This window comes from Bison bison, unplaced genomic scaffold (genome assembly GCF_000754665.1).
Source record: "Bison bison bison isolate TAMUID 2011002044 unplaced genomic scaffold, Bison_UMD1.0 scf7180017864036, whole genome shotgun sequence".
Classification (NCBI taxonomy): Eukaryota; Metazoa; Chordata; class Mammalia; order Artiodactyla; family Bovidae; genus Bison; species Bison bison.
Window position 1 is genome coordinate 4692607 of NW_011494608.1, and position 17236 is coordinate 4709842.

General features: G+C 54.8%; 1 protein-coding gene across 1 annotated transcript in view; it reads right to left on the bottom strand.

The window, feature by feature from the left end:
• Positions 1-228: 228 nt before the first annotated feature.
• The window catches only part of COL22A1 (collagen, type XXII, alpha 1), a 226139-nt gene continuing 209131 nt past the window's right edge, over positions 229-17236 (bottom strand). The window contains exons 57-67 of the mRNA XM_010834806.1: positions 16674-16727; positions 15297-15350; positions 13314-13367; positions 11577-11648; positions 11386-11421; positions 10314-10358; positions 8285-8464; positions 6632-6698; positions 3963-4145; positions 1684-1761; positions 229-1423 (exon numbers count right to left, since the gene is read on the bottom strand). Coding sequence (XP_010833108.1) covers positions 1233-1423; positions 1684-1761; positions 3963-4145; positions 6632-6698; positions 8285-8464; positions 10314-10358; positions 11386-11421; positions 11577-11648; positions 13314-13367; positions 15297-15350; positions 16674-16727 — 1014 coding nt within the window. The 3' untranslated portion in view covers positions 229-1232. The remainder of the gene's footprint in view (positions 1424-1683; positions 1762-3962; positions 4146-6631; positions 6699-8284; positions 8465-10313; positions 10359-11385; positions 11422-11576; positions 11649-13313; positions 13368-15296; positions 15351-16673; positions 16728-17236) is intronic.

A 17236-nucleotide genomic window follows, 5' to 3' on the forward strand; every position in this document is an offset into this window, starting at 1 on the left:
CCCTGAGGCTGCAGGGTCCACACCCCATAGGAGTTTCCCTGGCTCAGAATCCAGGGAAGGCCCGAGTGACACACTCTTGCTCACACACGCGCACACTGAGCACATGGCCTGAACGGTGGCTTGGTCCGTGCTCCCCGGGGGAAAAATGATGCTTCCCTGGCCTCGAGGGGTCCACATGGGGAAGATGCTGGTGATAAGGAAGGACCATCACGGAAAGCAAAAGAAAAGGAAACTCGGATTTATTGAGCACCTGTTGAGCTGGGCGAGTCATTCACAAATATACACTCAACGCCAGAAGCTGGAGACACATGCTTCCCAGCTCTGGCCAGCACCCCGGCCAACTGCCCGGCATCAGACACACGGGAGTGGTCTCTGGACCCTCTTATTTCAAAATGAAAGTGAGTGAAACCAACACAGGGGGCACGGAGGAGCCTATCCATGCTCAGAAGCCAAGTGAACACACAGGGGCATCTTTTTCTGTGTCAGCTCCCACATTTTTGGTGCAGACGCTGTGAGATTCCAGGAAGCAGCCTCCAGCCGTGTGCAGTGTCTCCCTTCTGCAGGCTTGGGACCTGGAGGCGCTGAGCCGCTCCCAGAGGACGGACCTGCCCGCTGCTGTGTGCACCCGCCATCCAGAGCAGAGGCTGCGCTTCGTGTCTGCACCTTCCTTCTCCTTCTGCTTCACTTACTTCTCCTGAGAAGCAGCGGCTGTCAGCTAATCTCTCCCTGGGCGACCTCTGGGCACAACCAAGAATAGAAGCCCATTGTCCTCATTTTCTTAAAGTTTCCTTTTGAGGAAAGAGGTAAGTTTGGCAAGTGTCCGGTCAGGGTTTCATAGCACCGAGAGTTTCCTTAGAATTGGCAGCTACACTTCAATCGGGGGCCATCAGGAGAACGAGAAGTATTCTCTGCCTCACGAATCAGGTTTCCCCAACTTCAGAGCAGAGGGGAAAAACTCGAAAAGCATTACCATATGAAATAACAATAATAATAATTAACAATAATAATATTATAATCTGACCGACCGGCAGCATCTGTTGGTTTTAATAATGTTGAGGTCTCTTAAGAAAAACAAGACAAGAAAAAAAAAAAAAACACACACACACATGATAAAAGAAAGAAAGGAAAACAAAAACCACATGGCTGAAATGTCTCAAGACCTCTGGCTTCCCATCGGGCTGTGCGTTCAAGTTTCAGAAATCCACCAGCGTCTCCTGGCATCCCGGCATCTTCTAGGGGCCCTTCACGTTACCAGGTCGAGCAGCAGCAAGGCTGGCGAAGTAGGCACACTGTGAGGGGTCGCACTGGCCCGGGGGGCCGGGGGGACCTGGGGGGCCGGGGTGTCCAGCCGGTCCTGTCTCTCCTTGAGGCCCGGGACTCCCGGGAAGCCCATCTTTAGCATAGCCAGGTTCCCCGGGCTGACCTGGACCAAGGAGCAAAAGAAAGAGACGGTGGTTCAAGTTCCTTCCGGAGCACACACAAGCCCTGATGCCACTATTTTCATTCAGAAGTGAGCTGAGGATGCCACAGGCTCAGAGCAAACACCCCACGGTCTGGGCCTCCTGCCTGGAGAGATGAGAATGGTCCCCGTGGACACGGTGCAGCCAGATGGCTGCTCTTTGCATCCGACACCCTGGGGCCCGGGCCCTCGCCTACCCCAGACTGCAGCCCAGCCACTCCTACCTGGGATCCCGGGGGGTCCCATCTCGCCTCGGAGGCCAACTCCAGGTGCCCCTGGGTCACCTTTGGCTCCTCGCTCACCTGGTGAGAAAAACACACGCTTCTGATGCTGGAGACTCACGATGGTGGCGGAGGGAGGGGCCCCACCACGGGGCTGGGGGTAAGGCCAGCACTGTGTCAGACGCCCCGCTCCTGTGCACACACTCATTCATGCACACTCGCACTCGAGCACACACTTGCACTCAGAAATATGCCCATGTGAACACCAAAACAGACACCCCCTCGAAAACATTTGCTCAAATACACATATGCACACGTACACATTCACTCAAGTGTGATTACCAATGATACACACACATATGTACACTCACACATATATTATACGAATATGCATATGTCATAAACACATCAAACACAGACACCCAAACGTTCACACTCTCTCCTATACAAACACATATGTCCACACACATCCACTGGCACATGCCTACACGTCCCCGTGTTCTCACAGCATTCCTTCTGAGCCTTTGTCTAGGAGGAGCTGGGTGATAAACAAGCCTGAGTATACATAAGACACAGCCCTACTCTTGAGAAGCATGAATTCTAAGACAGATGACACAGGACACAAAGAAGATTCTAATATGAAGCAGAATCAGGTATAAGTCTTAATAATCACAGGAATTTAAAACTCTAACATGTTCAGGAGAAAGAGGGTTCATTCCCAGGAGGATATCTGAGACCAGGGAGGAGTTGGGGTTAATACTATACAAACTTGATTAAACTGCCTCGCAGCTTTTTTTTTTCATCATTCCTTTTCTTTGAGATGTTGTCTCCAGAATATCTCCTGTATGTAGTGTGTAACGTTTTCTTTTATAATCCAAACCGAAATTCTGCCAGTCCAGGGAGATTCTAGGCCACTCTTATTTATTGTTCCAGTTACTAAACTCGGTCAGTCGTCTGTCACAGTCTGACTTTTCTGTGCTTTATGCTTTCTTATTGGCATTTACTTAGTAAATTTTGTTTCATGAACCAACAGAAGACAGACTTGGATGCAAACGTTAAAAAAGTTCAGAAGGAGAAACATTACAAGGTGATGCTTCTCAGTGAACGAAGAATTAAGGGGTAATTTCCTAGCAGTCCAGTCATTAGAACTCTGCCCTTTCACTGCCCAGGGCGTGGGTTCAATAATCCCTGGGTGGGAAACTAAGATCCCAGGGGGCATCCTCCCCAAAAAAGAATTAAGGAATGGAAGACTGAAGGAGGGAGACGTGGCAGCTGAGATGACAGCACCGCCTCTCCCCTCCCCTGTGCTTATTCCTCGCTGGACAGAAGGGGTGAACAGCCAGGCTGCTGAATTTGGGCCCAGGTCCTTCCCCGCCCTTCCACATCTGTCCACCAGCAAAGACAATGCCTTCCTCTGTGCACGGGGCGCTGTTGACGGCAGCAGGCACTGTGCCTTGCAGGACAGGCTCGCTGTGTCCAGCACAGCCACGTCCAGATCAGGTATGTCCCTGAGAGCTGGAGAGCTGGCAGCCATGTCCAGTTTTAGTTCAAACCACTTCATTCCCATGGAAAAGCGTTACTCGCTCAGTCATGTCCGAGTCTTTGCAACCCCATGGACTGTTGCCCGCCAGGCTCCTCCATCCATGGAATTCTCCAGGCCAGAATACTGGAGTGGGTTGCCATTCCCTTCTCCAGGGGATCTTCCCAACCCAGGGACCGAACCCTGGTCTCCTCCATTGCAGGCGGATTCTTTCCTGTCTGAGTCACCAGGGAAGCCCATGTACAAGTGAAGTGAGTGAAGTCGCTCAGTCGTGTCCAGCTCTTTGCGACCCCATGGACTATTGCCCGCCAGGCTCCTCCGTCCATGGGATTCTCCAGGCAAGAATACTGGAGTGGGGTGCCATTTCCTTCCTCCAGCCCATGTATAGCTGGCATCTGATGCCCGTTTGCCTGGAGATTAAATGTCTTATTCCTCAGTGACCTCTTGAACAGGGAAAGAGAAGACATCCTGTGTACTCCCCGGACCGTGAGCAGTGGAGACAGAGACTGACCAGGATGGGAGGAGGAAACAGACTCGCTCCTCCGAGCAGAAGCATCATTTTGCAAAAACGTCAAGTTTGAAAACCTCTTAGGCAGATGAAGAAACGACACGATGTCAACATGCAGGGTGTTAGCAGGCTGCGGGGGCGGGGAACAGGCTGACTCCTGCATATTCAACAGAGCGTGTGCTGTGCACACTGGTTCCTTCTCTACAAAGCACCTCGTCCCAGCTCCTCACTCACCTTTGGGACCTATGGGGCCAGAGGGTCCCTCCAGACCCCCTTGCCCTGGCCTTCCTGGCTCCCCGACGGGGCCTGCCCGACCTGGAAGCCCATCTTTTCCAGGAGGCCCTGGGGGTCCGGGTCTGCCTTGAGAGGCCTTCGTGTGTGCAGAGGGCATCTGGGCCAGGAGGTAGGCGAGTTTGGCTGTGGAGTAAGAAAAACAGAGAGATGTTTCATGAAGGAGGGATAAAGGACTGAAGATGGGCCAGCAGCGCACTGCAAAGCTCGAGGCAGTAAGAGCTGGGGAATAGCAGCGAGAGAGACACACCAAGAGCGCGCTGCAGGGCGCGTGTCCGTGTGGACGCTGCTCCGGAGCCAGGCAGCTGGGCTGTGGTCCCAGTGCCACCACTGCCGGTGGCATGGCCCTGGGCAAGCCACCTGACCTCTCTTAGCCTTTGCTGCCTTTTCTGCAAAACGGGGGCAATGAAATAAGTCCAACCCCACTGGGCTGGTGGAAGATGGAACCAATGAGACGAGGCATCATGACAGCCCCCGGCACGAGATCCAAGTGGTGCGTGGATGTTGCTGCTCCCCTCGAGGCGGCAATGACAGCAGCAGCAGAAATTGTTGCAACTCTCAGGCTGGGGAAACTGAGGCCAGTGGGGGAGGGTGAGACTTCAGTGGCTTACATAGAGCAACTTAGGGACTTCTCCTAAGTGTGGAATTCCTCATCTATAAATGAAGGGCTGGACGCGATGTCATTAATGATTCTTAGGTGTGTGAAATGTTAAAGATCACAGGCTAATTCCAAACCCAGAGGTCCAGCCGCTGGCCTCCATGCCTTCCTACTGCACGGGGCATACACAGCCCACCCCAGGGCCACCAGGGGCTCTTCCTGTGTTTTCCAGACGATCAGGCCATGCCCTTCACCTGGCAATGGGGAGTGACCAGCCCAGAGAGGCAGTCCTGATGCCCTCCTGGGTCTCAGTGGTAAAACCAAAGCAGAATCAGGTCTCTGACAGCCTGGCGGGGGAGCTCCCGAGTAGCCCCTTCCCCACCCTCCCACATGAGGAAGCGGGAGGGGCGTGCGCCGGAGACCGGGGCACACAGCTGTTCGGCTCACAGCCAGGACACTCTCATCTTGAAAATGGAGCAGATGCTTCTGATGCTTCCTCCTCCCAAGATTGTTTAGAAGAAAGGATTCAGCTCAGCAGATGCTCCGTCTGAACTCATTCAAAACAGGACTCGTCTCTGCCCAGGGGCTGGAAACTCCTCGTGTGCCCGATAAATCTAACATCCAGAAGAAAGGCTGTAGATGGGGATGCTCACACACGGGCGACCTCAGGACTGCCCCGCCCAGGGGGAGTCACCATTCCAGCCTCTGGGATCCTTCCTTTCTTCACCCTCCTTACCACCAGCCCAGCTCTGTGCTGTCCTCTCCAGGGAACGGTCTCTGGTTCTCCTGGGCAGGGAAGACGGACCACACTCACTCGCCTGGATACCCCACAAGGGCAGTGAGACAGTCATTGTGTTCTGTGCTGCATCCACAGACCTAGTGCAGGGTCTCGAATGTGCCAGGAGGAATATTTCACTGTCTGAGACCTGACCACGTGAATTAATGTGCCCTTCCCCTTTGCCCACCCGTGCCTGGTAATGGTGGTGGGTTTCCGATCTTCCCTAGCCCAGAGTGGTTTGTGACTTTCTTCTCCTAACAGTTTCCAACACAGAGGGCAGGTGGAGATGAGACGGGAGAGGATGCAGTGGCTAAGAGCCTGGACTCTGCAGCCTGGCTGCCTGGTTAGACACTCACCAGTTCTGCAGCCTCAGGCAGGTTACTTAGCGTCTCTGATTTAACCCTCATCCATGGCTCAAGAGCTCACAGAGGCTTCCTTATGTCAGTAAACACGTGTGGGTTCTGAGAACTCCACCTGACATGGAGCTGGCCCTACATACTGGTGCTATGACTATTACCTCCCCACCCCTCCCTTCCTGAGCACCTGCTCTGTATGGGGCCCATGCAAGACTGGGATTTCACAAAGAATCCTACACAGGAGAATTACAAGGATTCTAGTTCCTTGAAAGCACAGTGTGTTCCAGCTCCCATTAGGGTCTCTGCACATGCTGTGTCTAAGGTCTGGAGTCTGGTCCTTGGTGTTAGCTCCCATGGCCCCTCCTCCAGGAAGCCTTCCCTCACCTGCTCCCCACGCTCTCTGAAATCTTAGTTTCTTCCCCCGTCCTCCTCTGTGTCCTCTGTGTCACATTAAATCACAGGCATTTTCTTACTATACCGAAGTCATCTTGCCTATGTCTCTGTCTCCTGTTCTGGGCTGTGAGTTCTACAAGAGCCATTGCAGGCCTGCCAGAGCTCCTTGTTGATTAGATAAACCACTGAATGCACATATAAGTGCTCATGGCAAGGCTGGTTCTGTAGGTGGTGAGCTCCCCTTCCTGGAGGTAATCAAGCAGCCATAGCTCAAGCGTCCCCAAAGAGCGCCTTGGAGCGGGATCTGTGTCAGAAGAGGCTGGAGGGAGCCTACAAGGTGCACCTCTGTGCTGACTTCTGCAGGAGCCGCCCTGAGGCTGCCTTTACCAAGCCAGGCTGCAGAGGTCCCGAAGGAGAAGTGAACGGACTACCGCCCAGGCTTACAGAGCATCTAGGACCCGATGCTGTGAAAAAGCCAGCGACTCACTTTCCAGCTGTTTCTCCAGTTCCTCTTGGATGAGCCGCCGCAGGATGTCCATGGATGGAGACTCGCCCTGGGAAGAGGGAGGGAAGGTGGAATTACTCACCTTCCTAGGACCACCTGCCTCCCAAGACCCAGAGTGCTCAGGAAACCAAGACGGCCACAGCCACGCAGACCACAGCTCCCTAGTCCAATCCCTTTAACACCTAGAACCATCTCCCCACCCCCTGCCACGCAGGCAGCATCATTGCGTCTTGCATGGTGACCTGGATGCCTTTCTCCCTGAAGCCCCTGCTCCCTCTCCTTCCTGCACAAACCCCCTCCCCAGCCCTGGACCCGGGAGGCCTAACTCTGAGCCTCTCCGGGCTGAAGTCCCCCCACCTGCAGGGCCAGCTCGCAGGCTGCCCCCGCGCTACCTCAGGCTTGCCTTCCTCCCACTGGCCACGTGGTGGCTCTGGTGTCTGGCCTGCCCCGCTGGCCCCACAGGGTGTCTGCTCACACAAACGATGAGTGGTCAGCGGAGCAGAGCCCTGCCTCCAGGCCCCCCACTGCTACATGCAGCTCTTAGAGTGATCCGTGAGAGCAGACCTCCCTGGTCGTCAGAGCCCTTCAGGGAGGTGTCCACTCCCAAGGGTTGGGGTGTTTACTGTGCTCATCGCTGCAGCCCCAGCATTGGGCTTACAGTCTTATTTCCCTTTTTTCCTTTCTGGCCAATGACCCTTTATCTTACTCCCAGAATTCCCATTACTACCCAGAGCAGCAGGACACGCGGCAAAGACTCGGTGGGTGGGGGCGCTCTGGAAGCCCACTGAGTCCGCCAGCACCCACATTTGGCTGAAGGACAGGACCTGGCTGCCCGGCCTCTCCAGGGGGGTGAAACCCAGGCTGACCGCAGAGCCCCGCAGGAATAGGGCCAGAGCCTCAGAACAGGCGGGGCACGGGACCTGGGCCTGTGCTCTGGGCCACAGGAGGGGTCCCCGAGGACCACGCAGGCTGCAGAGCGGGGGTGGGGAGATCACATGGACCTGCAACCAGCCCCCAGGGACGGGCCCACCAAGCCCTCCCTGACACACTACAGCCAGCGTGTCCCTGTGTTGCAAGACTGTGTCACGTTAAGAGCTTGGCCACAAGAAACACTGTGTTCAGAGAAAAAACAAACTGCTCTCAACAAGCCTTTCCTTTTGCACTTGGGAAAAGCTAGACCCAGAGGGAAGACCAAGCACCCCAGACAGCAGACAGGAGGGAGACTAGAGCCGGGTGTCGGATGGACGGGGAAGGAGCCGTTCCCATGAGGAAGCTCGGGTCACTGGGAGCCTCTGCATCTTCTCGACTGCCTGTTGCACAGGGTCCTGGGCAAACAGCATCACCGCCCGGAGTGAAGCCTGGACCACGGGGACAGAGGGACTCTATCCCCAAGCCCTTCGTAAGCCACGTGTGTCATTTCACTTAACCATCACAGCCAGCCTGTCGGGAGAGAGGCATCCTCGTCCCTTTTGGGAGGGACGGGAGGGCAGGCTCAGAGAGGACAAGTAGGGGTCAGCCCTGGCTCACACAGGTCACCAGTACCTGCAACCTGGCCCCTCTGGAGCCCACACACCTCTCTGGCTTCCCCTGAGACCCTAAGGAGCCCCAAGTTTGAGGCATCGCCCGCACGCTTACCCTTAGCCCTGGAAATCCTGGCTGGCCCGGAGGCCCCGGGGGACCGGCCGGCCCGCTCTCCCCAGGTGGCCCCTGGGGGCCCATGAGGCCTGTGTGACCCTTGTGGCCTGGGGTCCCGGGGTCGCCGGGCTGGCCCTTTCCACCGGGAGGGCCTTTGTCACCTTTGATGCCAGGATCTCCCTAGAGGAGGCAAGAAGAGCGTCAGTGAGCAAAGGTTAGAAGGCACCCCCAGGTCGGACGTGCCCCGGGCTGCAGGAGGGACCCCCGGGCCCGGGTCCTCAGTGCTGGAGAGGAGACCTCAGTCTTGCAAGGCCCGTGACGCTGCGCTGGTGCAGACAGGACTCGGGGCCCAGACGGACAAAGCTGTGCCCCTACGTCACGCAGGTCTGCCGGGGATGAGGTGCGGACTTTCAGATCCCAGTCTCATCTCCTCCCAGCAGAGAAGGCCAGCGCAGTGATGAAACCATCTGCCATATACATGCTTATATGGAAAAGCGTAAAGAGTGGTGGAAAAAGTCTGATAGGTTTCGGGGGGTTTACATAAAAGGTATATGCATATTTACACGTGCACGCCCACCTGGTTCTGAGCACATGGGTTCCAGAAAGATACAAGCAAGTGTACAGAGACAGACCCAAGAAAAGCGTGCTGGATGGGCACCTAGTCTCCACTGCATTCACTTGTTTTTTTCAATTTATATTGTTTAACTGTATCACTTTTCAACAGAAACAGTAAGAAGAGTGAGTTAAAAAATGAATGCAGCCAGATTTGAGGAGGGTCTCCTAAATTTCTCCCACGTGATGGGTTTTATGGGGGCGTTGTCATCTGTGGGTGGTCTCCAGTGTGGGGGTCTGGGAGGGTCCCTTTCATGCATCTCAGTGCCAAGGCCTGTGGTACAGCGTTTCCTATTTATTCCACATCTCTACATCCCTCTGCGGTGAGAGGACCTGTCCCATATTTCAAATGTTCCAGAGCGGAAGGCGTGAGGAGCCTGACCGCTGTCTGGCAACCTTCCAGGAAACCACTTAATGGGGGGAGGCAACTTCCTTTATTGACTGGGTATTAGAGAAGCTTCTATTGATTAAGTATTAGAGAAGGTTCATGGTCTGAATTCCCCGGCTCCCAACCAAAACTCCAGCATGTGGCAGCTCCGGCCAGCTCCTGGCTGGCAGGCCCCTCACTGTCTTCACAGCCACAGCCCCAGCCCCTGGGTCCATCCTCAGGGGCCAATAACCAAGAGAATCACAGTCGCTGGGAAGGAGGAGGGCGAGAGATCCAGGTGGGGTGAGAATCCCCGACCTCTCAGCTTCCATTTCTCTCTGGTCTGCAGAGGAAACCAGTCCACACCCGTCCAACTTGCAAGGAAAGCAGAGATAAACTCTGTGGGACCACGGAAAAAAACCCAGGGCGGGTATGGGATGGCAGTGCCTTCCGTGTTGGGCAGCAGTGGGACCCTGTGATGGCCAGCCACATGGAGGACTGTTTAATTTCTCTGGAGGGAACAGCGGTTGTTATGGGTGAGAGAACGCCCCCTCCCCCCACCAGTGTTTCTTCCAAAACAGAATTGATTTTTTACCCTGTTTTTTTTTTTTTTTTTTTGAGGAATGCAATGTAAAGAAAAGCTTTCTGAGCACAGCGCCAAGACGATTCATTATGGGAAAATCTGTTCCCTTGTCACCTCCAGGGACAGAGCTGGTTCTTGGCAAACTGGCACTTTGGGCTCCAAGCATGTCATGCACAGGCTTCCGCGCACGGGGAGGAGACAGGGAGATTTGTCAAAGTCTGGGCATGCTTGCCTCTGAATGTGTAATTGCAATGATTTTACTCCTTAAAATAACAACCATGAAAACCACAACAAAACCCCAACAACAGGAAAAACCTCCTGCTGTGGGCTCATGACTGTTGCGGGGGGAAAGAGAACAGGAAAGCCCCCACAAGCTGCTCCCCTGGGTGGGCAGCTTCCCAAAGCCCTGGACACAGGCCCCTTGCCCCCAGGAAGGTCGCCTGCACGTGACCACGTGTCCCACTCACCCTTTCTCCTCTGAGTCCTGGCTCTCCTGGCTTCCCAGGTGCCCCCTGCAATGAAAGCAAAGGAGAGCAGTCACTTCACCAGGGGCATCTCTGTCCTTCTTAGTCCTTGCTGCCTGCGGAGGACAGGGGGTCCTCCAAGAGTCCCGCTCTTGCCTGGTCATAACCCCCTCTCTTATGTACCCATCACCTTCGCCTGGCAGTTCCTGAAACATGCCACATTTTCTCCCCAGTGCTTCACATGTGCCGAGCGGTCTTTTCCTAAAGCCCTTACCTGTCTCCCCCACCCCTTCCCACCCCTGCCCCTGCTCATCCTGACCAGGGCCGGAGCATCTCTGCTGACGGGAGCCAGGGGAGGACAGAGCTGAGGCTTGAGCTGGAAACTGACATCATGCTGCTGGGTGGGGAAGGACCATGGGGGGGCAAGGCTGGACATGAGAAGTCAGTTAGGAGGTCCCTGCAAATGCCCAGGGGAGAGATGACGATGGTCTCAGGCAGGTCTCTTAGTGGGAGAGATGGAGACAGCTGGACAGAGCTGAGAGGTACTTGGGAGTCCGAACGGACACGTCTTGTTAATAAACAGGACTTGCTGACGGGCTGGGTGCAGACCAATAAGTGAGAGATGTATCAAGATGGGACCCCGGGACCGGCTCCCACGCAGAGTGAAAACACGGACCTTTGTTGACTAAGCACCAGGGGGACCTCCCTGGGGGTCTAGTGGGTAAGACGCTGAGCTCCCAATGCTGGGGTCTTGGGTTTGATCCCTGGTCAGGGAACTGGATGCCACATGCTGCAGCTACGAAGCGAAGACCCCATGTGCTGTAACTAAGACTAGGTCAGCCAGATAAACAAATATTAAAAAATAAAATAAAAAGAAGGCACTAGGATCTCAGGACAGTGATGGCAGAATGCAGAAGCAAGTGCGGGTGCCCTGGTACGCCGAGGGCCACCTGCAGACACCACGCAGCAGAGCACACAGCACCCCCCCAGCCGACAGCACGCGCCACCCGCTGATGACGCGGCCCCGTGTCTCCCGCAGGAACAGGCCCCAGGGGAACAGGGCTGCGGCACTCGCCTCCTTGCCTGGGACTCCTTTCTCGCCTGGCTCCCCCTACAACACAAAACAAGTATCCGTTAGCTGCACGGCTGCATCAGCATGTTGCATGCAACACGAGTGCCTTTAAAACAGACACTTTGGCCCGAGTCGTCTCGAGCAACAGCAATCAAAGGTCCCGCCAAGGAGACCCTGACAGGGTCCCTGCTCACCTGAGGCCCCCGGGGACCCAGGAAGCCCGGGAGCCCTGGGCTGCCGTTTTCTCCTTTGGTTCCCTTCTGGCCCTGCAGAGGGAAAACGGGGCAGTCACTCTTCAAGGTCAAGGGCCAACTCAAGAAGGTTCAGAAATCTCGTAGCCCCTCTGTACTCTGCAGGCCTGGCATGTGAACAAAAGAAAAGACAACCCTTTTCCTGGAATGAAAGGGCTGGGTTAGGGAGAGAAGCTGTGCTGAGAATCCCACCCATGGGTGGGGGACAGGAGAATTTCCTGTGAATAGTCAATGGCCTTCCCATTCAAAGCAACAGAAACATAAAGGGACAAACATGTAACAAAACCCCTTGATGGGGATGGGCTTCCCTGGTGGCTCCGTCAGTAAAGAATCTGACTGCCAAGCAGGAGGTGCAGGTTCAATCCCTGGGTCAGGAAGATCCTCTGGAGAAGGAAATGGTAACCCCCTTCAGTATTTTTGCCTGGGAAAAAATCCCATGGAGAGAGGAGCCTGGCAGGCTACAGTCCATGGGGTCCTAAGAGCCAGACAAAACTCAGTTACTAAGCCACCACGCTTGACAGTATGGGGCCCCTCTAAGTGACCTCCCCAGAGAGGCAGAGTTCCTCTTCCCAATCGGTCAGCGATTCTCACAGTTTGGCTCACTTTTGGGGGTAAAGTCTGTGGGAATCTTTCAGCTTCAACCTTTCTGGGAAGCCACCAAATGTGGGTCAGCCCTTCTGCAGCCAGCTCTGCGCTGAGGTGGATCAGCCTCATGACACAATCCTTCCTGTCTGAGATGTCTCAGCATGGCTGACAAGACTCCTGCGATGGTTCCTACACGGCTGTTCCTGGTCCAACAGGAAGATGGGGCTCTACTGGGCACCCAGGTGCCTGGTCTGCTTGGGAATGATGGCTCTCCCAGGAGGCAGGATTTGCAGAGCTACCACCAGGAGGGTTCCTGGCAAACCAGGATGCACTGCTCATCCTGATTTCCACAGTGACAACAGTTAGCCAGCCAGATGGGTCTGCCCATTGCTCCGTGCAGTTACTGCTTGAGTACCAAACTATGAGGATGGCCATCTCAAGAGGATTGCCAATTTTAGCTAATAAATCTACTGTAAGGCTGGGGTGGGAGAAGACGAGTGGACAGGCGTTGACTTATCCAACCCTAGGCTTCATCAAAGACCTGTCTTCTCCACCACGTCTCGCCATCTACCAGACCTGAACCCTAAATCCTGAATCCACTATCCAGGGATCAGGACACTGCTCAAGGCCCGCTCTTTCTACTCCCCGCCCGTTGTTCCTTCTTGTTCTCCCCTTTTCCCACCTCCCAACCAGCAGCAGGATCCTCTTCAGCCCACTCTGGGTTACATTCAGCCCCACGATGCATGATGCCTACCCTCTCTCATATGTTAGGGGTCGTGGGCCTGACCCTATCTAAAGGCATCCTCTAAAGGCATCAAACAACTAACTTGCACTCTTAATACACATTTTAAAAATTCTTTAATAGTTTTTTTTTTTTTCCTATTGGATGCCTATGGTTGTAGACCACAGAGTTAAGCGTGTAATCACATGAAAGAGGTCCTTCCTGGATCCTCTTGCCTCCAGCCTATTCCTACCATCCAAATACCATGTTTCCCCACTGAGGCTTCTGGGAACAGAGACCAGACAGGCTGATGTAAACCACACACCCTTCCAAAGCTTGCCCTGATTGCATCACAGCCGAGGGACAGTACTCACAGGGCTTCCTGGGGTGCCAGGCTCTCCCGGTGATCCAGGCGATCCACTCTTACCCTGATGGAAGAAACAGCAGTAAGGGTTCTGCTGGGACGTTCTGCCATGGCACAGGTCACAGGGCACAGGTCACAGGGCAGGACGCAGGGACAGAGACTGCTGGACGCGGAGGGCTGGTCTCACACAGAGCCGTGACTTGGACCAGCATGACTCCACGTGCTTCCTTAGAGGCTGCTTATCAACCCTATGGGGCTTCCCTGGTGGCTCAGATGGTAAAGACTCTGCCTGCAGTGCAGGAGACCTATGTTCGATCCCTGGGCTGGGAAGATCCCCTGGAGAAGGGAAAGTCTACCCACTCCAGGATTCTTGCCTGGAGAATCCCATTAATAGAGGAGCCTGGGGGGGTTACAGCATGGAGCTTGGGATATTTAACTCATAATAAATGATAAATACTTAAATGAGTTCACGTGCATGAAAAATCCTGGGCTGGTGACTGCTGCCCAGAGCACAGGCATGGTAAATCTTCGGGACCACGTTTGCTGACTTATCCATTCATCCTCCCACTCAGATGCTGACTTAAGGAACAAACAAAAGTGCTCACATCCCTGGAGGCCTGGTCTCAGCTGGGGATGCAATGTTCCTGCCTTTATGCCCTCCTCCTTCTCTGTGAGGGGCACCGCTGACTGCGTGGATAGAGATATCAGATAACATGGCAGGTGCAGCATCACGTGGCCACTGGATGGAAGGTCCCCGCATTCCAGATTCTAGGACAGACTCATAACCGTAACATGCTCTAACTTGATGGGCATTTTGTGCCCAAAACTCATAGTCCCTCCTGCTGCCAATCCATAGGCTGAAGTCCTAATCCCAGGGGTGTCAGACTTTGGCCTGATTTGGAAATATGGTCACTGCATATGTAATTCATTAAGGTGAGGTCACACAGGAATGGGGTGGGCCCCTAATCCAATATGACTGGTGTCTTCATAAAAAGGGGACATTTGGACCAGAGAAATGTCACAGGGAGAAAACCATGTGAAGATGGAGGTGGAGGCTGGGGTGATGCTTCTAGAAGCCAAGGAATGTCAGAGGCTGCTTGCAAACCACCAGAGGTTCAGAGAGCCATTCAAGGCTTTCCCTTGCAGCCTCGGAAGGAACCAACTCTACTGGGACCTTGCCCTTGGACTCCTAGGCCACAGAACACTGAGATGATGAATGTCTTAGATTTCTAGCCTCCATAACTGAGGGACAATACATTTATGTTGCTTAAGCCGCTGTGTTTTCGGTCCTTTTGCTACGACAGCCCTAGTGAATGAATACAGAGCACACTCAAACCCCAGGATTCCTAAAGTTGGCTCATGATTCAGGGTTGGGGGCTGTTATAGTGCCCCAGCCATGCCAAGTGGCCCTTTTTTAGTAACTGAATTGTGGGTAGGTGGTCCCAGACAAGAGCCTGGGGAGTGTGTGCTGGGCCACAAGGGTGGGCTTAGGGCAGCGGCTATTTACCAACTGCTAAGACATTTTGAGGGCTTCCCTCATAGCTCAGTTAGTAAAGAATCTGCCTGCAATGTGGGAGACCTGGGTTTCATCCCTGGGTTGGGAAGATTCCCTGCAGAAGGGAAAGGCGACCCACTCCAGTATTCTGTATGGAGAATTCCATACAGTCCATGTGGTCACAAAGAGTCGGACACGACTGAGCAATTTTCACTTCACTTCACTTCAAGACGTTTTGAAATGAGATGGTTGGATGGCATCACCCACTTAATGGACATGAGTTTGAGCAAACTCCAGTAGAAAGTGAAGGACAGGGAAGCCTGGCATGCTGCAGTTCATGGGGTTGCAAAGAGTTGGACACGGCTGAACAACAACAACAAAGACATTTTGTCATTTTTTAATGACACACAGGGCTGTACCAGGATGAACCAACCAAATATCACCATGGTAACAGGCCTGACAAAGCACGGAGCAGATCGCCCTCAAGGCAAAACTCACCGGTAGGCCCCTCAGTCCTTGGGGACCCTGTGGCCCTGTAGGTCCGGTGTCACCCTGGAACAGAGAGAGGTCACATCACCCCAGAGTCGCTGCATGAAAATGGTGGAAGCAGACTTCCCCCAGGTGCCCTAGAGACCCAACAAATGGGGCCCAACGTGTCTCATCACCAATCACCAGCTGTTCCCCGGGCACAGCTCACTTCCTGCAGGTAAGTCCTCATTTGTACACTTGCTGACTTAATTTACTTGGATAGACCTGGCCCACCCAGACACATGGGGATCTCGGGGGCTCTACCTGGAGCTAAGGGATGTGACAGGGAAAAGAACTTTCCTTGGCATCCCATCTCTGATGGGACGCTGGTCAGTCACCTGTGGCCACTCCTGCCTCAGTCTCCACAGTAAGAAAAACGCCATTGGAAGGTCTACAGAAACTTCCAAGGTGCCGAGCAGCGGGGACTCACCACTGCCTCCCACACGGTCTTCCCAGCAGCCTCCTAACTGGGGTATAAATCTCCTCATATTATAAATGAAAAAGACAGAAGCTTGGCCATACTCCTACACAAATTAGACTGTACAACACCCTAAAAAAATGGGGGTTTTACATGAAAAGAGAGAGCTGAGCGGCAGGGAGGCAGGCACTTGTACCACGAGCGGGCCTCTGGAGCCTGTCCCCACTGCACCCTGAACTGCTGGGCGACCCGAACCCTCCACCCCCTGCCCAGGGGGCTTCCCTCACACCCTCCGCTATAAACTGGAGCAAGAGGGGTCAGGGAGCTCAGGATTCTCAACCTGCCTTTCAACACCGAGAAGCACCCTTGGGGGACAGGGAGGGGGAGAGGTTTCACTCCAGTCAACGCAGCTGCCCTGCTTTGATCTGCCTGCAAGGCCCCCGTGTACCAGACAGGTAGGTTTGTGGAATGGATCCTACTGCTAAGGAAAAGCACAAGAAGAGCTAGATCCTTTCCAGCTCTAGCATCTCATGACCACAGATCAGCCGAGGTGACAATGTATACCAAGAGCCAGGGTGGGGGGCACACATCACCAGGGCTTAAAGCCAGGTCCTGAAGGGCGCCAGAGGCTGGGCATGGGGCCACCTGGGACCTCAGGACTGCAAGCCGGTGCTCCTGACCAGACACTCACGTCCAGGAGGCCGAGCCGTGTCCACACACATCGGACGGCCCTGTGGGGAGGGTTCAGGTGGCCTGCGGTGCCAGCAGGCAGGACATCGCCCAGAGAGTCTCACAATCCACCTGTGACTCCCTCCATGGTGGTACCCGCTCCCCTGCCCAAGTTCTAAGTGTCTCCTGGTCCTTGTCTAAACTATCAACACCCGTCCACCCATAGGCCCAGCCAGGACCCACTGGACACCCGCACTCACGTCTTTCCCTGGTGACCCCTCCCGGCCAGGGGGCCCCGTGGCGCCGGGCTCTCCCTAGGAAAAGCAGAAACACAACAGCTGCTGTTACAGAGAGAAATGCGGAACACCAGGGTCCCAGCCCCAGGCCTCGGAGCACGGGAGGAGGGAGACCAGGAGGACCGCCCCCGCAAAAGCATCCCACCCCAGGTCCTGGCCCCCAAGTGGAGTCTGCAGTGCCCCTCTAGGCCAGCTGTGAGCCCTCTAAGCTGCGGGGAACCACCAGCTGACAGATCAGGCAAACCGCTGGGGGTTCCACCTCTCCATGCGCCGACCCGCTGGCCCCTCGCTGCACCCTGGCTTCCTCCTCACCGCACAGAGCAGCAGGCCTCACCGAGGGACCCCCCTGCCAGGGATCCCTCTGTTTGGGGCACTTGGAAGAGACAAGTGTGGAACAAGTGGAAGAGCAAGGTGGAGCACAGGAAGACAGGACCCAGGGTTTCCCAGCTGGGATAAGCTGAAGGTGTCCACACACGAGCTCTGGGACCTCAGGAAAACCACCCCCATCCTCCGGTGGCAGTGACCGC